General features: G+C 39.5%; 1 protein-coding gene across 4 annotated transcripts in view; it reads right to left on the bottom strand.

The window, feature by feature from the left end:
• Nucleotides 1–24,297, bottom strand: part of homer1b (homer scaffold protein 1b) — a 68,260-nt gene that overhangs the window by 14,149 nt on the left and 29,814 nt on the right. For 2 of the 4 annotated variants that reach the window (XM_028456619.1, XM_028456620.1), the window contains exons 3-5: nucleotides 19,182–19,338; nucleotides 14,115–14,246; nucleotides 7,669–7,761 (exon numbers count right to left, since the gene is read on the bottom strand). In XM_028456619.1, coding sequence (XP_028312420.1) covers nucleotides 7,669–7,761; nucleotides 14,115–14,246; nucleotides 19,182–19,338 — 382 coding nt within the window. Of the gene's footprint in view, nucleotides 1–7,668; nucleotides 7,762–14,114; nucleotides 14,247–19,181; nucleotides 19,657–24,297 lie in introns of those variants that run through there. The other 2 variants (XM_028456617.1, XM_028456618.1) reach the window with 1 other exon arrangement.

The following is a 24,297-nucleotide window of genomic DNA, read 5'->3' on the forward strand; positions in this document are numbered from 1 at the left end:
CTTGCCACACATGAAGCATGCATATTTAACCGGCACATTGGTAGTTAAAAGAATCTGTTCCCACACAATTAAAATCTCTGTTTTCTTCCAGAATAGTGTTTTTGTTGGTTTAATTATCTTACCAGGGATTTAAAACTTAAGGTTTACCACAGGTGCAGGAAAGTTGATGGTCTGTAGATGTTGCAGGAGATGAAGCAGGAAGGTGCACAACGTGATTTATTTTTAAGTTAACAAATTGTTATATCATGATTTTATTTGTCATTAATCATTAATAGCCTCTGTAAGAAAATAACTCTTTATTTCAGTATTTTTTTAAAGCTATATGGAGCCATGGCAAAGGACTCAAAGAGCCACATGAGGCTCCAGAGCCGCAGGTTGCAGACCCCTGGTCTATATTGACAGGTGGACAGTGGAGGTGGGATACACACACACACACATGTGCTTCTGTGTCCTGAAACGGACAGAAGTGTCCGCTGTGAAAGTGAAAGTAAACGGGAGTGCATCGCTCCGCACCAGGTCACTCTCTTTTAACGTGCTCGGACTGAATAAACAAAACGTGCACACACACACACACACACACACAGACACTAACAGCAGACGCTGTCCGAGGCCGGTAGACTCGGGAAGAAGTCGGCGCTTAGCCGCTTCGCTCCAATCGGTCAACATTTTTGCCTTTAGCACATAGGTTTTCACGTTTGTGCACAAATGTGAGTGAAATAAAGCTGAGTCATGTAAAGCAAACAACTCTTCGATGTAAATGAGATGATAAAACAATGCAAAGTATATCAGTGGTCCGTGTATGCTTGGCTGTGTGCTCACATAGCACTCGAGCTCTTCAGCGATTGGCTCTATTGACTCTAGCTCGCCACTGTGATTGGCTCTGGCACGCACCAGAGCAGAGCTGTGCAGTGATTGGCTCCTAGCAAGCACCAGAGCAGAGCTGTGCAGTGATTGGCTCTGGCACGCACCAGAGCAGAGCTGTGCAGTGATTGGCTCTGGACGCACACGTGACACTAGTGGCTCTGCTTCGCTCACGGTAGATAATGTTATGAAATTAGTCATTAACTGTAGCATTACAGTCCAAACAAATGCAATGTCGCACAGCTTTGAACCAAGCTGCAGCTATGTAGCAAGTATGAGCTCTGTCTGTCTCTAAACACCTGATATACTTGAGCCACAGACAGACACACAGACAGACAAAGATTCCTTGCTTTTATAGATGTTGACATCAACGTTAATCATGTGACCCTCAAATCAGATATAATAACATGTTTGTGGCCCTGTTGTGATAACAGTTTGCCATCTCTGCTCTCTGGGTTTATTTTTTTATTTTAAAAATATTTCCCTCTCACAGAACATTACAGTTTTTCACCTATTGCTCGAGACACAGACACATGCTTAAACCAAAGTAAAATAACTTGAAGCTGTTGTTACTATACCTTAAACACAGTGTAACCATACCTGCTTTGCACTTTAGTTGCCGTTCTGTAACACACTTGCTCCTGCACACTACGCACTATTTCATACATAAGACACTTAGTTCAAAAAGGAAATCTCAGGGTACCATTGGAGAAACACATCTATTCAAACCACAACACACACATTGGGTACTTGAAAATACTTAAACACACACCTGAAAAGACTCACGGACAAAATTGAACAACAATCATTCAGCTACAAAAAGGCCTCAGTTTAGCCATTTTGAGAACTTTGCACACATGGAGGCAGGCAGAGGTAGAGGAAGATAGAGAGACAGAGAGGAGGACGTGGTTGAAGAGGCCATTCAAGGACAAATATTTCAGATGACATCAGAGAAACTTTGGTGGATCATGTCATAAACCACTGTCTCAGCTGGGCAGAGAGTCCACCCAAATCTAAACCGGTTCCCAGTTTCATCCATAATGACATTCCCACTGGAAAACAGGTATGTCTTCAACTCTCTACTCTACTCAGACTGTATCTAGAGTATTTACAGAACTGTACCATATCACGTTACCACACTTCATGATGCAGTCGTACAGGATAGACCAGAGCAGCCCAGGTTTGTTGTTGTCTGGGATAATGTTGGTTTCCATTGGGCTGCTCTGGTCCAGAACTGGTTCACCAACCATGACCAATATGAAGTTGTGTACTTGCCTTATTACTCGCCATTTCTGAATCCTATACTGGACTCTGTATAGTGAATATATAATGCCTCTATGCTTCTTCTGCAGGGAGTGGATATTTTACCAATGCTTAACGAGATAAAACATGGCTTGAGATGTTGATGAGACGGATGGATCCAAAAGCCCACGTTCACAATTGTGTTTATTTGTTTACAGTAGTGTATTACTGTATTACTGTAATTTGTTTTAAATTTTTGTTTGATTTCTGCTTTAACTGAATTCACTGGACTGTAAAATACATTACTGTAATGATTTTGAATTGAGTATTTTGTTTTTTGTTCGATGTGAAAACTAGCCTTCTGTGGAACTGAATAAAAACAGTGAAAACTAAAGACTGCAGTGTTTTATATAAAGTACACTAGTGTGTTGCTGCTCATTTAAACGTGTATTCTTATGATAGAAGTGGCTATCATTTTGTCACCACAGTGACATTTTGATAAAGGATTGTTAGGTGATGATAGCAGAGTTTATATTTGACATAGATGTGAATGCTTTATTTTTCCCAGTGTTGTGTCTTATTTGCTTGTGTTTAGAGTTTTGACACAATGAGCCAAATTTTGCAAAACATGTTCAAGCAATGGGAAAAACTGTAATAAAGCTATAAGCCTGAATCTAATGTGATCGAGGAATCTGCTAAAACCTTTAAAAACACCTTCCGTTAGCTGCAGCATTCCCCTCAAACAAACAAAGCTGACAGGATTGAGTGCGTGCTGCATCGCAGAGACTCTGCCTGTGTGTCACTAATAGACAATCAGAGGGAAATAGAGAGAAATGATGGCATACTGTGCTCCACATACATTAGTTTAATCATGTATTTCACCCTGTAACTCGGTCTGCTGGGACCAGCACAACGAACTGTATGTTGCCCTGTGGTTCCCATCATGCTTACTCTTTATTCATTTAGAAAAAAGGCGTTGGGCATCTAACTAAAAAGCAAGGGACGTCTGTGTGTGTGCGTGCGTGCGTACGTGTGGAGCAAATATCTCTCCTACGCGGTGCGAGTTCAACCTGAAACTTGGTCAGCGGGTTCCAAATACCCCGAGTGTATGTATCTGTTATTTTGGAGTAATTTGGTCATTTCAAAATGTTTATTTTAATTTTATTTCACTTCTGGGCGGCCCCGAAATGAAACCTATTCAACTTTTGACCTCAGGGTGTGAGGGGGGCGCTAGCGCACCATCTATATCTATTTCACTACACAGCTCCTCACACGAGCAAAAGTCACGTGTGCGGCCAGAGCCAATCGCTGCGCACACAGCCAAGCAGACACAGACTGTAAACACATGAGTGAGAGAGCCGACCAAACTATCTGGTTCTTAAGACAGAGGAATGTAACGATTTTGTGGCTCCACAACACGGCTTCACTATGATTAACGTTTGTTCTGCGCAAGAGAGAGAGTTGTGTTGCAAAACGTTCATTTTTCGTGGTACTTTCGGGTCTCTCTCTCTCTTTTTTTTTTTAAATCTATCAACAACCAGACGGATTATGAGCATAATGTGCACGCACGTGTGAGAGAGGTAACGCACGGAGGAGATAGAGGTACACACACACACACACACACACACACACACACACACACACACACACACACACACACACACACACACACACACACACAGTATTTATAATAAAAAATATACTAAATGAGTAAAATGAAACAAAAAAATAAACAATATTTATACATAGAGTACAGAAAACAACAACAGAAATTCCCAAAAATATGCCAAAATTCTACAAAAACACACAAAATGACTCCAATAAAAAAAAGTACAGAAAAATACACTAAACAACAAAAAATATGAAAATGACTCAAAATACACAAAAAAATAAATATTTATACACCAAATGACAACAGAAATGCACAAAATGACTCCAGTATTACACTACAATGGCAACAAAAAAACTATAATTACAGAAAAAAATGCACAAAAATACAATGACTCAAAAAAAAAACATCCATGACAGAAAAATACACCAAACGAAAAAAATTTAAAAATGAGTAAAAAAACAAACACATTTATCATGCACATGTCCCATAGAATTAAACCAGGTAAATCACACACACTATTTTACTTTGCACCCACAAATAAACCCCTTCATAACAGTAACAGAGTATGTACACTTCTTTGTACATCTAACCTTCAAAACACATACTCATTTGGCCATAAATGACAACTCTATTACACTACAATGGCAACAAAAGACTATAAAAAACAACAGAGATACAAAAATACACGACTCCAAAAAACATCCATTACAGAAAAATACACCGAACGACAACAAAAACATGAAAATGACTCAGAATACACTAAAATGACAACAGAAATGCACAAAACTACAGCAAAAAAAACCCAAAAATACACAAAATGACTCCAGAATCACTACAATGGCAACAAAAAAAACAATAATTATACAAAAATTCCCAAAAAGACAACAGAAAGATATTAAAAAAAAATATGCATAATGACTCCAAAAAACATACATCACAGAAAAACACATCAAAAAAAAAAACACATTTATCATGCACATGTCCCATAAAATTAAACCTGAGAAATCACACACTATTTTACTTTGCACCTGCAAATAAACCCCTTTATAACACTACAGAGTACAGAGTATGTACACCTCTTTGTACATCCAACCTTCAAATATATTCTCATTTGGCCATAATTGACAACTGTACTTATGCTCCCACATGAATGCATACTTCCGACGGGCACTGTACTAGTGTGGGTAAAACAGTAGCTGTCAGCGCTGAAACCCAGCACACGCATCCTATCATAAAGGCCTTGGTGTAGTTTTACTGCCCCCAGTGAGTGAGAAGCTGTCCTCTTGGCTTCATTAAAACTCCTCCTCACATGGAAAGAAGAAGTCCAGGTAATAGAGTACAGCACAAGGGGGTGGGGGGGGGGGGGGTTCTCTGAGCCTCTGTAATGAACGCCTTAACAGCTCCTGGATTAAAAAACAGATTTCTCTAGAGACTTCTCCCTTAAAGAAGCTCATTTTCTCACAGAGACAAACTTTAAAACACTTTATCATGAGATCTGTCTCATAAACAAATACCCAATGTTGGAGCTAATGATGTTCAGCAACACATACACAGAAAATGTATTCTATCAGCATATCAAGTGGTGATTTAACGTTGCCTCGACAGGACTGAGGGCCTCTAGGTGATACCTAAAGCCTGAGCAAAAACACTTTGAGTGTCAGTAGCATCAGTAAAAGAGCCGCTGGACTTCTGCGTGAATATTCACTTATAGTAACTACAGTATTCACTTTTAGCAACTAGTAAGGCCTTTTCCAAATGTGATGAATGAACCAATGAATGGGCACTCTACATTTCATAGGATACATAAAGGTGTGGAACAGACATGGGCAACCTCAGTCCAGTCTCCACCCCTTTTATGTGTACGCGCACCTAACCAACAAAAATACTCAATACACAAAATTGCAGAAAAAAAGGACAATAATAAAACAGAAATTATCAATAAATGTACACAAGAACAACAAAAATACACAAAATAACAAAAATGACAGGAAACTAGGGATGTAACGAATAATCGTAAGGCAGTTAAAAATCGATTCACAAGTATCACGGTTCACATCGATACTGTGAAAATTGAATCGCAGTACTTTTTTTAAACAGCAGAGGGCGCTGTATTTCCTTCACTTGTCTGGAAGTGTTGGCGGCGGGCGGAATCTGCTACTACTTTCTTTCTGGCTGCCTTCTACTCTTAAACATGTTCATAAATGATTCCTTATCCCTTTAGCACCGAAAGAATATCTGTAATATTACGTGAATATCTGTAAGAGTCACGTTTTTCTATTAGCTCTGTCTACTAGCGCATACCATCTCTTCTTCACTGCAAGAATTTCTGCATGTCAACCGACCATTGGGTTACCAGCGCCCTCTGCTGGTCCAAACAAATATATGACGTAATCACAATTAAATGACTGTTTTTATTTTTTAAAGTCCAATTGTTAAGGCACAAAATACATTTTCAGTTGCACTTTTAAAAAGAAAAAGAACACTTATGCAGTTTTGCATTGTTTACTATAGAATCAGAATTTAAATTAATAGGCTTCTTCTTCATTTGTATCATTCCTTTATTTATTTCATTCAAATTTTTATTTTTAGTTAAATTGTATTGTTTCGAATAGTTTATCAAGGAATTCTTTTGACAATGAAAAATAAAAAGAAAATAGTACAGTATTTTCCCAAAAAAAAAATAAAGGAATATTTTTCAGTCATTTGTGTACAGTCCCATTTTGTAAAATAAATTGTGAGAGAATCGAATTGTATCGGGAGTTGAGTGAATCGTTACATCCCTACAGGAAACCATTTGAAACAACAAAAACAAACTTTCTGTAGTTGTTTCTTGTATTAATGGACTGATGGGTTCTTATTCTAAATACTGACATTAATGTTGATCATGTGACCCTCAGATCAGATATAATCACTGTTTATAACAGTTGCACATCTCATGTGTAGAAGAAAAGCTAACACACAAGCCTGTAGTCGCGCCTGGTACATTTGTCCAGATGATAGCTAGCTTAGTAACGTTACTATAAATACTTTTATACCATTTAAACATGCAAATGCAGAGTAGCACTAATGTTGAAAATGTTCGACATCCCTGCTGTAGGGCTACATTGTACATTACATTATTATGATTTTTACAGTGGAGGAGTAAGGGGTACGGGATTGTGAAAGATTAGGAACCACTGTCTTAGAGGATGCAGGGGTGCACCTGGGGACTACTTACTGTAGGTGCACCCCTGTATATAAACATGAACACATTTACACAGTCGGTGTTCTATGTTTGTTTTAGGGCTTGGCAAAAAGTCGATTTAATCGATTAATTGAATTTGTAGATAAAAACGATTTTTATTTTGCAAATTCAAGTTTATTTATTTTTTTACTTTTTCGCATTCCGTTGTGAGCCAGCCCCCTCCTTGTTTACATTGTTTACCCTTTGAGTAGGCTATATGTGTGCCACAGACATGTTTAATGTCTTATTTGCACTATGCTGAGATGCTAAGGGAAGAGTTTATTAATTTTTTAATTGTAATGTTATATGTGATCACATACTGTATGTAGCTATGTGATTTCTTAATCAGAAAATTGAAGCTACTGTGAAGTTGCTGTTGCACTTTTGCTTAAACCTGGGTTAAAGCTTGAAATAGTTGAATGACAGAGTCTCATTTACTTTTTACTTTGGGATTGTTCTTTACATTTTAAGTATTGAGGACACTCACAGCAATAAAATTGCACTTTTGACAATATATCTGATGTCTGCAGTCATTTTTAGGTGCATTAAAAAAATTGAAAATCGAATCGAAACTCGAATTTTTCTTTAAAAACATACAACATCGTCCAGTCACACAGTCAAATCTCTTTTGAAATGTACATTGACATCTGCAATGTAAACAAACATGCAATGTGTCTTATTGTAACTTCTCTATTTGCATATGATGAAGCATTTTCCATTCCATGCATACCTGTGAAGGAGACGTGGCCATGTCCATCTTCTCTTGACTCTTCTCTTTGGCGAGCCGCGCCGCCTCTTTGTACTCTGCAAACTTCTCTGCAAACTGGACACACAGGAGGACAATCCATGAGGACTAATTCCTCTTCGAGCGCTGCTTTTAATCTGCACACTAAAGCCAGTGGTGAACCGGTAGATAAGTGTGTGATAGGTCAGCTGTGAAGGATCGGGACGGGGCGCTGCCAATAACAAAGCCACAGTTTAACCTTGAAACACTTCACCCATAGTGCCTTTGGTTTTCATGACCAGGATATTCACATAAAGTCACTGTGACCGGGAGTTTTTGAAGTGGTTCAGATTCATCCAACAAGGCCACATGAAAAAGTTGGAAACACTTCAAACTTTCTCACAAACATACTTTGGATTTAATTCAGCTAACAGAGGACTAAGTGCTGAGGAAATCTAATCGCCGCCTGTGCGGGAGGTGGTCTGGTATCCTCCATTAGTGCATTGCACAAAGTAACTCAATATTATTTCACTTCAGAGGAACATTATAGCTTCGGTAAAGGATGAAATAAATGCAGGCGTTTTAGTGGAAGTGCTAAGATGAGTTATCTCAGAGTGAATCACATCATTTCAATTTTAAACCAAAGGAAATCAGTCCAATTGTGTGGCGTCAGTGAATCAGCAGAAGTACAAACTCCAATGGGTGATGCTGCTTCGTGTTATGATATAATAAAGCTTATTAACTTCAATTCTTAACCATAATTTAAATTGAGTCCAAAGTTAGGCTTTAAAGATGCTTTAGAGCAGGGGTCTCAAACTTGGGGCCCGCGGGCCAACTGCGGCCAAAAAAATTATTTGTGGCCCCGACTTTGATATGAAAGTTTAATATTAGTGCAGCCCCCGAGTTTTATGTGAATGGAAAATTGTGAAAATCCCTATAATGCGCAAAGTGGAGTTTGTGGCTGCTGGGGGCGGGACATCTGCCTGGCTTAAAGAAAGAGAGGACGTGAAGGACCACGCAACGCACAACCGCCACACACGTCTAGTGACACGTCGTGTACTTAGAAGCTGAACTGTGCACCGTGTTTGACAAACTCTTTGACCGAGTGCCAAGCACATCAGAGCCTGGTGCACAAACCGTTTGGAAACGTGGGGAAATTACAGCGTCGGTGGTAAGGTGCGGACAGCGTCCCATGAACTGCAAAATGTGCTACAATCAATCTTGACTTGGTAGGTTGTATGGCACCAGTCAAACTCCCTACCTGCCACTGTCCCCGGAGGGGGCTGGCCTCACCAGGTAAGTGACAAAATGATTAGAATAGTGGTGTTTCACCGGCGTACCATCACACAAACTTTGTGCACAGTGACATAACACAGTGCCTGACCATGGCGAGCCCTGAACGTCAGTACCAGGATTTTAAAATTAATCTTGTATATGACAGGGATCCAATGTAGAGATTTTAAAATAGGAGTAATATGGGCTGTCCTGTGGGTGCGGGTCAGGAGCCGCGCAGCAGAGTTTTGGACTACTTGTAGGCGAGCCAAGTCCTTTTTACTAAGACATGTAAACAGGCTGTTACAGTAGTCTAATCGTGAGGAAACAAACGCATGCACAATCTCAAGCTCATGACGAGAGACCATGTGTCTCAGCTTAGAGATGTTTCTCAAATGGAAAAAAACAGTTCCTAATAAGCTGTTTAGAATGCCGTTCTAGGCACATCCCTTCACCAAAAGTTACTCCATGGTTCCTCAGACTACCTTTTACAGAGCTACTTAGGGCGCCAAGGTGCTGCTTAATAAGACGCAGCATCGACTAGGGATTCTGTTTTACAGGAGTTAAGCTGGAGGCTATTTTCCCTTAGCCATTGCTTTATTTTGGCGAGGCAGTTTGTGAGAGAAGCCAGTCTCTGAAGTTCGGAGGACTTGAAAGAGCAGTACAACTGAAGGTCATCAGCATACAGGTGATAGGAGACCTCACTGAACTGCTGGATCAGCTCGCCAAGAGGGAGTAAATAAATCATGCCGACCACATCCCGCAGTCGCATAAACAAGATTCCGTGATCGACCGTGTCGAACGCACACGTCAGGTCTAACAGGACTAAAACGGAACGTTTACCAGAGTCGGCAGCCATCATGATGTCACTGGACACTTTCAGCAGTGCTGTTTTAGTGGAATGGAACTTTCTGAAACCAGACTGGAAAGTGTCAAAAATGTTGTTAGCCTCCAAGAATAATGTGAGCTGATTACAGGCTAACTTTTCTAAAACTTTAGCCAGGAATGGGATCTTTGAAATTGGCCTAAAGTTCTGAAGTTCTTTTGGGTCCAAGCTAGGTTTTTTCAATTTAGGTTCCACAACAGCATGTTTAAGAGAACACGGGAATACACCAGCAGCAAAAGAAATGTTAAACATTTTAGTGACCAATGGGCCAATTGATTACAAAACATTAATTAAAAAGTCAAGCTGGGATGACATCTAGATGACAGGATGATACTTTAATGCTTTTTATGGTCGATAGGACAGCCACTTGGGAGACTGACTTAAAAGAAGACCAACTATGAAGAGCAGGATCAACACAGGCTTGACTGCAGGAAGGAGGAGAAGCAATATTCTGTTTTATTTTCCTAACCTTGTCAATAAAAAAGTTCAGAAAGTCATTGCATTCATCCATGGACTGTGCAGAGACAGCGGTAACAGCAGGTGAGACAATAGAACTAATTGTATCAAAGAGCACTTTAGCATTTCTCTTATTTGAGGCTATCAGCTGGTGAAAGTAACTTGATCTAGCCTCCTCTAATAGATTGTTTAAGTTCCCTTAGAAGGAGTCTATGGACCTCGAGCCTGGAGGAGTGCCACGGGCGCTCGATTTTACAACATGATCTCCGTAGATTCACAATCTTGTCGTTAATCCAAGGACAAAACTGTTGAAGGGACGCAGTATTAGATTTAAAAGGCCCCACTTTATCCAGGATAGTAGTACAGTGCTTGTTAAAACAATGCAGGAGTTCATCAATTTCAGTGCAGCCATTAAAAACAGAGGAGTCAAAACTGTCACAGAATCTATCTGCTGTTGTCTCTGTAATGATCCTCCTCTCTACTTTAACGGGTAGAGGGCGGGGCTCAGGATTGACCCCCATGTCAAAAAACACACCACTATGATCGCTTACGTGAACGTCCTCAACACTCACGTTTTCCACCTTCAGACCAAGTGAAAAGATCAGGTCCAAAGTATGACCTTTCAAGTGGGTGGGGCCTGAGACATGTTGAATGAAGGTAAAAGATTCTGTCATAGATAAAAGGTCCACTGCTGGGGTAGAAACATCATTATCAATGTGTAGATTAAAATCCCCCAGAATTCAAACCTTTTCCACTCTTATGATTGATGATAAAAAGTCAGTGAAATCAGATAAGAATGCACCAGCAGGACCAGGGGGGGACGATAAATTAAAACACAATAAAACAAGTTTTCAGAACCGAATTGCATCAAAAGTGCTAAATTTCTCCGTGCTCATCACTCTGCATGTGAACGCATCACTATATACAGTAGCCAGACCACCGCTGCGGCGAGAGGGGCGGGGCATGCCAACAGCTGAGCAGCCGGCTGGACACAATGCGTTCAGATGAATGAATTCTCCCTCCCTTTGCCATGTCTCGACAAGGAAGAGAAACTGCAGGTTTTTCCTGGAAAATAGTTCATTTAATGAAAATGCCTTATTTGAAATGGAGCGCGTATTTAATAATCCAAAGCGGCTGGGCGAAGGAGAAGCAGGTATCCCATCTGAGTGCTCTGTGATTGGCCGCAGGTATCTTGTGTGGTCACGTGACGTCCAGCTGTCGCGACTGCTCAGATGACGCTCCGCCGAGGTAAACACGGAAGGCCAGAGCAGCGTCGGTGACCAGGGATTACTTCCAGCTCAGAACCGGACTGTTCCCTCGTAGGATGGAGACCCGCAGAGCGGGGGCAAGGCAACACTGTCACTCCTGCTGCTGCAGGGGAACAGGTCGCAGCCACCTGTAGACTCGCACAGGCCGCCTGAAGCCTGACAGACCCCATGCGGTTCGTCGGATCAGGACCAGGACGCCAGCCCTGCAGCCTCTGCGTCTCGCACTCTTCCTGGGGTTGCCCGGGGGTCGCACCAGCAACAGGTAATCCCGGGAATTGGGGGCGCACGCGAACGGGGGCGGGAAAGTGTTCCTGCAGCTGTCCCAGTCATTGAAGTGGTGTTCCATTGCCGCTTTGATATTGAAAAGAGAGCTGCGATCATACGTCCGCACAGCGACAACACAGTCGCTGGTCATCAGAAAAGATATGATGGCAGAGATTATTAGAAATGATGCAGGAAACCGACATTGTAACAGACATTGTAGCAGAGAGGCAGCGGCACAGCCAAACATAGGCGCCATCTTGTTGACAACTAAAGCTCCCATGTAAACGTGGCCAGTGTTAGAAAACACTGCAGAAACCCAACAGTGTGCTGTAACTTACCCGTGCTCTAAACCCCAATTTCCACAGCTGTGTAACTGCTCCACCATGGCGAAGCCCTCTGCAGCAGATACTCAGCCCTTCTATTTTTGCCCATCGCCAGACCAATGCTGCATTAATTGGTAACACTTTACTTGAAGTTTTATACATAAGGCTGACATTATGCTGTTGTTATCTGTCATTAGCATTAATAAGGTGTCATGAAGGTCAGCATTATGAGTCATTTGCTAAATTATGAAACCTTTGGACTTCTGTTGGTTATTTTTGGTTTAGGTGGAGGGATCTAGTGGGTTAGGTAGGGTTAGGGTTAGACAAATACAAACCCTTGCAGGACAGGAAGTAGTGCACAGACACATAATTAAATATCCGGTTTAATTTTAAAATAAAATACTCCATGTACAAGGCAGATTGTATTTCCATCACTTTTCTGACCTGCTTTGGATGTTTTCTCTCATTCTGTATGTTTTTGTTGTGAATTTTGGATTTATTTAGTGATTATTTTTATTATTCTTGTCATCTTGTGTGTTTTGGAGTCATTTTGCATATTTTTATTGTCATTTGTCATTTCAGGCCTGTATGACGAATCTGGATTTCCTCTTATCATGCTAACTTCCAGAGTTTATTCTGTGTGTCCTGTACTACAACACTGGCTGACTTCATACTGGGATAAATCACCATCGTAACTTAGGCTGAACACCTAACCTGTTCAGGACCTGGTTAAGATGTGGATAAGATCTGAGCGAGTACTAAAGTCCCGCCTCCTGACCAATCAGTTCTCTTGAAAAACAACCTGCCCAATAAAAGGAGGATCATTCTGTGAACACATCTCTGTGTGGATCTGATGTGACGCTGACAGGAGAGAGAGAATATTTAGGCATCAATGCAACACTTTCATTTACCCAATGACATCCTATAAGAAATATATAGATTTTTATCTGATGGACTGACCTACATTAGTCAGCTGATGAAGCCTGATTGCGTCGAGTGCTTTCTGACTAATAAATTCATTAATTCATGTTTATATATGTTGCTGGTGATGCAGAAAGCCTCAGTCCTGTGAAATAATGCAGGCTGTATAAAATACTAATATTGTCCACATTATGATGTAGGCTGAGCTGTATGAACGCAGCATCAGAGCCACAGACTGATCAGAGTGTCCAAATGAATATTGTATAATCTCACTAATTTAAACATTAACAGTCATCGATTCCTGCATTCATTCCTTCCTGCTTTTTCTGCAGCAACAGCATGGCTTTTGGTCTGAATTATCGATTTTAATTCTTCATATTTTAAAATAATTATTCCCCAATTGTGATGTAAGTTGCTCTGCACAGTTTCTTCGTGTTTGTGATTGGTCTGATGCTGCAACCTCCTCCCGTTTCATGTGAGTGCACACGTAGCCAGGCTGAAATCATCTGGGTTAAGTGAACGTGTTGATAACCTGCTTCGTAGTACAGCTGTTCTGTGACGGCGAATGTTTGGTTAGGTGGAGCTAACGAGAGATATCAGGATATACTTATCCAGCTTCGGAGTGTGTTTTTGTTGTTATTTTGTGTATTTTTCTGTCATTTAGCAATTTTTTGTGCCATTTATGGTGTGTTTTTGTTGTTTTGTGTGTGTTTGGAGTCATTTTGTGTATTTGTGATGTTGTTTTGTGTATTTTTTAGTCATTAGGTGTATTTTTGTTTTTATGTTATGGGTTTTTTATGCTAATTTGTGCATTTCGGCTGTCATTTTGTGTATTTTTGTATTATGCTTGTTATGAGAGTAATTCTGAATATTTTTATCGTCACATTGTGGTTTAGGCATCATTTTTGTGGTCATTTTGTGTGTTTTGGAGTGTGGTAAATTTTTGCCTTTACTTTAGGGGTCTCACAAAATTAGCAAACGATAGTACAAACTACACACAGAGGAGACAGTGCCCATTGTGGAAGAGAAAGGTGTTTGTGTGTGTGAGGATGGCGCTCGTACCTTTGCTAAATGATGCTCTGTGGAGAATCCCAGGCCGTAGACAGTGTTGGCTCGACTATCAGCCCACTGGCCGAACTTCTGTGAGGTCTTTGTGAACGTCATGTTGGGACTGATGGTGCTGTTAATTATCGCCTGCCAAAGAAGAACAAGTCACTTTATCTGGGGAAAAAAAAAATCAATCGTTTACAGCATCAGGGTCGATCATACTCTAAAACTACAGTTTGTAGTTTACAAAGAGATGTTTACATTCAACCGCTGAACACTTCATCACGGGACAATCAAAACCTAATATCATATAAATATTAAGTCAAAATTAAATAAATAAAATAACAGAGACGCTAATAGTTCATTTCATTGATGCAGCTCATTTACAAGCAAACTGGGCTGTGTGTTTAACCCTCGACTAGATTTATTTGGCACTTGTCCTAAATTACTACAATCATTTATAATAGAGGCAGATTTATATACTGTACATATATAAAATTAGAAGTGCGATAATTGACTGAGTTCCAAGATGTTGTGTTCACATGATCGATAAGATACAATATTTTATTTTGAAAAGGAAAAAGCTAAAAAAAATTACAAATATTATTTATTATTATCAAATGAATGAACTAAAATGTATGTGACTTTAAACTCTGTAAGAGCTTTTCAAATTTCAAACTAATAAAATAAAAGAAAGTACAAGATGATAATAATAAATAAGACTTAATTTTCCTTTTTAAAGTACCAAATCTATTGTATTCCAGTCTGAAACTAGAACCACACAGCGAATATATGCTAATCATTGTCATCATCACAACATCATCTTCTACCCCCAGCCTCTTTTCTCTAAAAAAGCACATACCCATAACAAATGGCAATTATTTTTTCACATTGAAGTAGGAACCTTAGTGGTTACAGATGATGAGAAATTTTGGAAATAAACAATGAATAAATAATGTTTTAAATGCATAAATCTGTAGCCCGCCCCCCAAAAAAATCAGAAATATACATCAAATATAAAGCCAATTCTCAGTAGGGAAGGCTACAAAGGGGAAAAAAATCAACTAATGTATGGACATCAAATGCAGCAAGTTTGGTGATAATAATAAACAATAGGCCAAAGATTCACATGTTTTTGTACAAAAAACCACTTTGCTACAACTATGCCAAATTTTTCCACTAGTATGGAAAAAGGTATGTAACTGTAATATGATTGATTCCAATCAATATTAGTCTTGTTCTATTTTTGACCACTAATCTACAATAGAAGAAGAAACACAACAACTACAACAGAGGCCACTCTTAAAAACATCTGGTTTCAATAGTGCAAGATGTCGTTGAGCCAGATATCTTGCCATTGCTAATATATATGTATAAATATATTAAAACATAATAAATTATCTGAACGGGTCTTACATTTTTTTTTTTAAATAAAATAAAATATATATAAAAAATAAAAATCTCATTAAAAACCAAATGAGAGTGACATCACTGCTCTGGAAATGTATCACAATGAAGACAGGCTGTTTATTTTTAGTCAGTCTCCCAGTGGAAACAACACAAATGATCAGATCTGTAACAGGACAACAGGACAACAAAATCACACTGTCTCACATTCACATACAGCAGCTGCTAAAGAGAGACGGAATGGACAGGACGGGAATGTTTCATAGTCGTGTTTGACTTTGTTAAATAATAATTTGGAAGGGAACCAATTAAAAAGTGATCAATTAACTCATGTTACATAACGGTTGGTTTAAGGGTTGCAATCAATGCATGATGATGAGTTTTCAAAGGGAAGATGAGCTATTGGAGAACACACAATATATAGCTCGCTAGTGAGTGATTAGCATTAACTACAAGAAGAAGAAGAAGAAGAAGAATTTTTAATATTATAATAAGTGTTAATAAGTGCCCCCCAGGCATAGTTACAGACAGAAGAATTTTTAATTTTTTTTGTTGCTTTCTTATATTAATCTATTTTGTTTTTCCATTACATAACGTAACACAACACAACACAACACAACACAACACAACACAACACAACACAACACAACATAACATAACATAACATAACATAACATAACATAACATAACATAACATAACATAACATAACATAACATAACATAAAATAACATGACATAAGAAGAAGAATATTAGGTAGTAATAGCTTCTTTCACTCATTGTCCCTCACTCAGTCATCTGTACTCTACTTGTAATTCACCCTGCCTTGCTCAATAACCAGCATTAAAAACACAGGAAGACTATCTTAAGATTAAAAAAAAGATGATTCCTAAAAACAGCAGGAACTGCTGACTCAGAGCAGTTTTTTGAGATGTTCAGTTTTTACTCTGGGGCTTATCGACTTAATTTTTCTATGTCCTTTCTCTTAATCTTTTTGGTCAAATCTTTATAATGGAATTTTATTAAAAAAATAATTGATGTTCCAACCTTTGAATTACATCATATTGTTTATCACAGGGACATTTAGGATTCTTATGTTTCAAATATTGTCAATATTATTTTATTACTAAGGAAATATCATAATCATTGTTGAAAGTGTAGAAAAAATAAGCCCTGATCCTTTTCTGTCTTAATCGGCAAGATGGCGCCGCGGATGGCTGCTGTGGTGTGTTGGTGCGCACTTTTACGTCTTGTTTTTGTCGTAAAATCCGCAACTGGCTGCTCTTATTCAAGAGAAGAGCTCTTGAACGTCAGAGCAACAATCCCCAAAGATTTATTTCCCACTTTCATCGCTTCCTCTGTGGATTTACTGGACATTTTACTCAAAGGTGCGCTCACCTTTGCTCACGCAGTGAAGCGCCGGAGGAGAGGAAAAAGAGCTGGTGCGCTTGTGCGCCTCCGCCAGCGCGGCCGACGCACACCGTTACCGGGGATATTCCTCTCTAACGCTTTAAAGACAGTGGAGATGATAGCAGACTTCAGGAAGAACCCAGCCCCCCTCACCCTGGGAGACTCTACAGTGAGCTCTGTGGAGTACTTCTGCTTCCTGGGGACCATCATCACTCAGGACCTCAAGTGGGAGCTGAACATCAGCTCCCTTATCAAAAAAGCTCAGCAGAGGATGTACTTCCTGCGGCAGCTGAAGAAGTTCAGTCTGCCAACAAAGATGATGGTGAACTTCTACAGCTCCATCATCCAGTCCATCCTCTGCTCCTCCATCACCATCTGGTACGCTGCAGCTACGGCCAAGGACAAGGCCAGACTGCAGCGTATCATCCACTCTGCAGAGAAGGTCATCGGCTGCAATCTGCCCTCCCTCCAGGACCTGTACGCCTCCAGGATTTTGAGGCATGCAGGAAAGATTGTGGCCGACCCCTCCCACCCCGGTCATAAACTGTTTCAATCTCTCCCTTCTGGAAGGAGGTTTTGGTCCATCAGGACCAGAATCTCCAGACACAGAAACAGCTTCTTTCCGTCTGCCACCATCCACATGAACACACCCCAAGTCACCCACTGAACCCCCCCCCCACCCGATCACCACCTCCATGATGACATTATCTGCTGCACTGTATATATATATTTATATTTATCCTATTTATCCTTTATTCTCTATCTATCCTTTATTTATCCCTCATAATTTATATTTATCATTATTATTATTATTGTTGCTGGGTTGTTCTTTGTTTTTTTTATTTATTTATTTATTTATTTATTTTTTGTTGTTGTTTGTTTTGTGCACCAACTACCAAGACAAATTCCTTGTACTGTCCTTAAAACTGTACATGGCCATTAAAAACATTTCTGATTCTGGATTTATCAATAATTAATAATTTATCCACCCTGAAAAAACTTCAGACAAGTAAATGTACATGTAAGTTATGTTTAAACTTTGCTAATAATATAATGTTTTAATTTGAAGTGTGTGTATATGTTCACTTGTGTATGTATATATTTGTATGTAGATATGTTTATGTGCATATTTGTCTTATTTTTCCCTCAGAAAATGCTCAAAAAGACACTTTAACTAAAATGTTCCATTGCCCCAGATTTATTATTCATTGTTTATAGACTGACCATTTGTTGATATTGAGATTTTTTTATTTATTTTTTTTGCATGCCCAACTCATATGGGAGCCCTGAAGCACATTATTTGTTGATTTGCATTTAAAAAAAAAAATTATTTTCCTTAAATGTACCCTCTTTTGTTGTTGTTGTTTTTTTTTTTTTTTTGTTCTTTGCTTTTGAAAAAGTTGAAAGTTTAGTTTATTATCCTCATCGAGAGTTTTTATGTTTGAAAATGTTCAATAAAAGTTAGAGGAAGGAAACAAAGACACCAGGGTTGGGGTAAATAATAATTCATAATTAATTACAAATATGATACAATTGTAATTGTAATTTTAACTGGAAAAAGCTGTTGCTGTTGAAATCATAACTGAATTGTAATTGAGTTCAGATAGTTGACTTTGTATTTGTAATTGGCATGGAAATTATTTCAAAATTGTCTTTTACAATTTAATTAAATGCAAAAACTGGTGAACCCCATTATACCGTAGTTGTTCTATTGTTTACACATACGTACAGTAGGTAACAATTATTAAAACATGTTTAATGTCAAGTTTTCCTGTTAATTCTCTTGAGGATAATAAATAAAACATTTTAAAAAAATTAAATTAAGGGGTGTAGTGACAGAGGAAAGGTTTAGACGTCCACACCAAAAATATTAATACCAATATTTTCCTGGATTAAGAAGCCTAACAAGGTAACCAAAAGATGAGAAACAAATTAGATGATAGATAATATTTTTTAGTGTATTTTACAGCTGATTTACGACATGGGTCAAAACTGACCAGTTATCATAAGAGATGCTAACAGGAAGCTAACACAAGAGGAAGGTTGCATTTTATGGGGTTATTTAATGAAGGCTCAGTAATTGTAACTGAGAATGTAATTGTAATTGACATTCAGAGGGAAAATAACAACTGTATCTTAATTGTAATTGAAAAAATGGCAGTCACCGTACTAATAATTGCGTTGTAATTGAACATGGATAATTGACGATGCAATAGTAATTAAAAAATGTAATTGACCCCCACCCTGAAAGACACACTTTTCCTCACCTTGGTGCCGTCGAGGCTGATGATGCGATAGACGTTGCGCGTGCTGTCGTAGAAGTACGACACCGTGACGGCGTGTTTGCTGGTGGGCAGCCAGTTCTTCTTGGTGTTGGGGTCGATCTGGAAGACGTGGGCCCTCGTGCTGTAGATGGGCTGCTCCCTGAAGGGGACGAAGAAGAAGTTGTGAACCTCCTTGTGCCGTAGCACCAGCGTTTGACTGAAGCCGGCACCGGCACCGAAGCTCCCGCCGTCCACGGGAGAATCAGATCTCACTGGTAACCGAACAAGCACCTCACCAGCCTCCATCTTTAAACTGACTGAGCTTCCTCTCACACCTTCATCCTCCCATTAGGTTCATGGCCTCTGGTGTTGAAAACCAGTCTAGTAAATAAGATTTGGAAAGTCTGCGTCTTGTCTTTCTGTCTGTCTCTCTGTGGGACATGGGAATGCCTGCAGCAGCATACAGTGAGGGTCACAGGGGGGGACACTGGGGGAAAGGAGAGAGTTTCAGGCTAAATATAGATAGTAGGCCACAGTTAACTACCACAGACACACCCCACAGCAAACAGTAACACAACGCACGGACACTGTGCTGCAGAACTACTGTATGGGCCTGTCTGTGTGTGTGTGTGTGTGTGTGTGTGTGTACAGTATGTCTGCTTTAGAGCTGCAGATATCAAACTTCTGTGATACTTTGATTAAATTTGCTCTGGGATTTGCAACCTTTATCACAGCAGGAGACACAAAAATATGGTTATCTGATCCGAGGGCCACATTATCAACATTCACGTCAGCGTTTATAAAAACGACCAATCTGAGCATGAATACGGGACAGAACAAAGGCTTTTGTCTGTTTTTGTGATCATTTTGTGTCTTTTTGTTGTTGCTTTGTGTGTTATTGTTGTCACGTAGTGTGTTTTCAGTGTCATTTTGTGCTATTTTGGGGAAGTTTTGTGAACCACAGTGGTAGACTACATGGGTCTTCCAATAACCGAAGGGATGAGGGCTCGAATTCCGCTCTAGCAAAGTCACTGTTGTTGAATCCTTGAGCAAGGCACTTTGCCAACATTTCCTAGTATGGATGTGGTGTGTGAGTGAGTGTTGGTAGTGGTTGGAGGGACCAATGGCACACTATGGCAGCCACGCTTCTGTCAGTCTGCCCCAGGGTAGCTGTGGCTACAATAGTAGCTTACCACCACTGTGTGTGGAGTAAAAGAACAATGCACATCAATGTACAGTGTCTATGAAAAAGCACTATATAAAATTTAATGCATCATTTCATTATTTTCTTCTTATGTTGTGCATTTCTGTTGTTGTCTTGAGTATTTTTGTTGTAATTTTGTGTGTTTTTGAAGTCGTTTTGTATATTTTCCTGTCCTTTTAGAAATTTTGTTGTTGTGTGTTAGGACTAAGGTTGTGTATTTTAGTTGTCATTTATGTTTTAGGTGTTATTTTTGTGAATACTCGTTGTCATTTTGGCGTCATTTGGTGTCTTTTTCTGGTCACTTAGTGTATTTTTATTGTCCATCATATTTTTCTGTAATTTTTGAGGTTTTTTTAAGTAATTTTGTACTATTTTGGGGTAGTTTTGTGTATTTTCTTCTAATTCTGTGCACTTTTGTTGTTGTTTTGTGTATTTTTGTTGTCATTTTGTGCGTCTTTTGAAGTCGTTTTGTGTATTTTTCTGTACTTTTTAAGGGATTTTGTTGTTGTTGTGTTGTGTGTTATGAGTCAGGTTGTGTATTTCTGTTGTCATTTGTGTTTTTGGAGTTATTTTTGTGAATATTCATTGTCATTTTGAAGTCAAATGGGTGTATATTTGTGTCTTTGTTGGTCATTTTGTGTATTCTTATTGTCTGTTGTATTTTTCTGTAATTTTTGATGTTTTTGAAGTAATTTTGTGCCATTTTGGGGTATCTTAGTGTATTTTCCTCTTATTTTGTTGATCTTTGTTGTTGTCTTGTGTATTTTTGTGCGTCTTTTGAAGTGGTTTTGTGTATTTTCCTGTCCTTTTGAGGGATTCTGTTGTTGTTGTGCGAGTAATTTTTGTGACTATTTGTTGTCATTTGGGCGTATATTTGGGCCACACAAAATTAGGCAGAGGGCCACATGTGGCCCCCAGGCGACCAGTTGCCCATGTCTGAATTAGCTTGATTCCCTGTTGAACTCTGTGCGACTCTTTAAAGGTGGTAATTAACCGTCTGTGCTTTGTGCACTGAACCTTTACACCTGTATCCTCTTTCTATTACTGCCCCTCAAATCTTGCAGCATTGTTGGGTCTTCTTGGCTAAATATCTACAGTCAGTGCACATTCACAGCGAGCGCTGCTCAGGGAGATATTCTGGGATGGCAGCACTGGCAAAGCACAAGATAGAGAAGTGCTTACACTGCACTGTGGGGGTGATGGGGAACATCAAAGGCGCGCTGTATAAATGAATATTAAAATTCAAGCCCTTCTGCGTGCGATTAACACAAAGACGGGGAAACGGTCGGGAAGGTTCGAAAGAAAAAGCAAAAAAAACGACGGTAATGTCTGTGAGTGAATCTGGAAGATTTGTCTGTGCAAATGATCACAGTCATCAACAGCAACTGTGAGTCACTCTCCCCACCAAACATGCGCCCGTCCCCCCCCTTACGATCCGTGCGCTCGCCGCTTGGCTACTGTCGGTTTTCTCATTGCATAATTTTGGCCGAGCAGGAGCACAATCTGCTCTGCTTGTAGCTGGACTGTGTGTGTCAAACGCAGCCTTTGATTCTTTTACACAAACGCCTGTGCCAAACTGTTCCAGTCCAAACTCAACGCCCACCACCACCACCAGTTGTGAAAAAAAAAGAAATGAAGCAGCACTCACTCCTACAACTGAACTTTTGAAAGATCCAATCAGAAAGTGAATATCGCCGCTGCCACGTCCACACACACACACACTGAAGCAAAGATATCAGTGAAATGTGCGTGAGGGACAGAGAAAGGTAGCGTTTAGCATGCATTAACACAGTGGTTCTCAAACTTTTCAGCCCTATAATAAAGGTTCCAGAGCCCACGGACCCCCTCTGTAGCTGAAGGTGGTTAAACACAGACATGACCATCTATAAGGGGGAATAAAGGGGAGAGATTTTTGGGGTCCTTCCATAAAGTCAGTAAAATGATGGTCCATTGTTCTATGATTCTGTGATAACCACATTTATTTATTCATATGAATAATATCCACAGTTATACAGGAATCTTAGTGTTATTTATTTGTGCCATAGTAAATAGTCATCTTAAGATGTAAATCCTTGTTTTAATCAGAAATAAAATGGGTTAAAAGTGACCAAAAATGGTGGAAAAGGTGGTGAAATTGGTTAAAAGTTGCAAATTAGAGTGGATAAAGACAGACACAAAAAGTGCTATAAAAATAATGTTCCAAATATCAAAATTTGCCTAAAAGTGGCATTAAATGTGACATTAGGTGGGAAAAGTGGTGTAAAAAGTTTACAAGTGCCAAAAATGTCTTGAAAGTAGAAAACGTGCAGAAAAGGCTTTCAAATTTGATAGAGAAGTGGCAGAAATGGGAGTAATGTAGCAAAATGTATTAAAAAGCGCAAGAATAGGGCAAGATAAAGTGATGAAAATCGATTAAAATGTGGCAAGTTTTGTGTTGTTGAAGAAAAAGGGTAAAAATAAGTCAAAATGGGCTCAAATTGTTCAAAAAATATTCCCAGTTTCCTGAAGGCATCTGGCGACCCCCTCCCAGTGTCTCACAACATCAAATGGGGTCCTGAATCCAAGGTTGAGAACCGCTGCGTTAGCGAACACAAGGGAAGGTGAAGAAATATCAATGCTAAAACAGAATGAGAGACTGGCGGAGGTGAAGAAGCAAAGCTTGGGGGAGGAGGTGAACGTGGGGGAAGATGGAGCGATCGCTGATGAATCTTCTGGGAAAAGAAGAGAGTGGGAAGCTCCAACAATGACGCAGAGCTGTGAGTGTGAGGTGTTACACTTCAACCATCATCTATTCCAGACCAACTCTTTCTGTCTTTCTGAGTGGTTTAGATGCTCTCACTGAACCTCTTTAATAATCCCAAAAACCAGAGTTAAAAGTAACGGATTACTCAGGTACTCATGTTACTGTAACTGAGTTGCTTTTATGGGCACTTGTACTTTTTAAAGTATATTTCTAAATGAGTAATTTCACTTGTACTTGTAATTTGTTACATTTCTACCCCCAACCGTTACTGACTAAATATTTTTTTGTTTTAAAATTATCAACGGACATTGTCAAACTACAAAAAATTCAATGACCAGACACAAATGAAATGCATTTTACTACTTTCTTGGGTTCAGGTTGGGGTTTCAACTGTTTGAGTTAGGTTTCAACCCGACGGACTCAATAGTTTCAGGCCTATGTCTAAGCTCCTGTTCCTGTCTAAGATCCTTGAGCAGGTGGTCTGTGATCAGCTGACATTTTTCCTGGATCAAAGTAACATCCATGAGACGTTTCAGTCCAGTTTCCGTAAACAACACTATACGGAAACGGCTTTACTGAAAGTATCCAGTGACATGATGGTGTATGCTGATTCTGGAAAATGCACTGTTCTAGTTCTCTTGGATCTGTCCTCAGCCTTCGACACCGAAGATTGAGGGTTCAAGTAGGACTGTCAGGGTCAGTTCTGCAGTGGTTCTCCTCATATTTCTCTGGGAGTAGCTTTAGTGTTACAGCTAACCAAATAAGGTCTGAGTCATTGGATCTGTTGTGTGGAGTCCCTCAGGGCTCCGTTTTGGGTCCTGTCTTATTTTTGTTGCATTTGACCCCCTTGGGAAACATTTATTACACCTATTCGCTGATGATATCCAGCTTTACTGCTCCTTTAAGCCAATTGAGACCCAAAAAATAAACTCCTTGCTGCATTGTTTAGTGGAAATAAAACAATGGCTAAGCGATAACTCTTGATGCTGCTTTTAGTTGTTATGCTGCAAAGAAGTGGAACAAACTGCCAGCAGAGCTGAAGTCAGCATCACATGAACATTTTAAAATCAAAGTTAAAGGAACTTTTTTACTCTACTGCGTATGATTGAGAGGGAGATTTTTGGTCATGTTGATGTAATGTGTTTGTTGATGATTTTAATTGATTTTACTGA

The sequence above is a fragment of the Gouania willdenowi genome, chromosome 9 (assembly GCF_900634775.1).
Source record: "Gouania willdenowi chromosome 9, fGouWil2.1, whole genome shotgun sequence".
NCBI lineage: Eukaryota > Metazoa > Chordata > Actinopteri > Blenniiformes > Gobiesocidae > Gouania > Gouania willdenowi.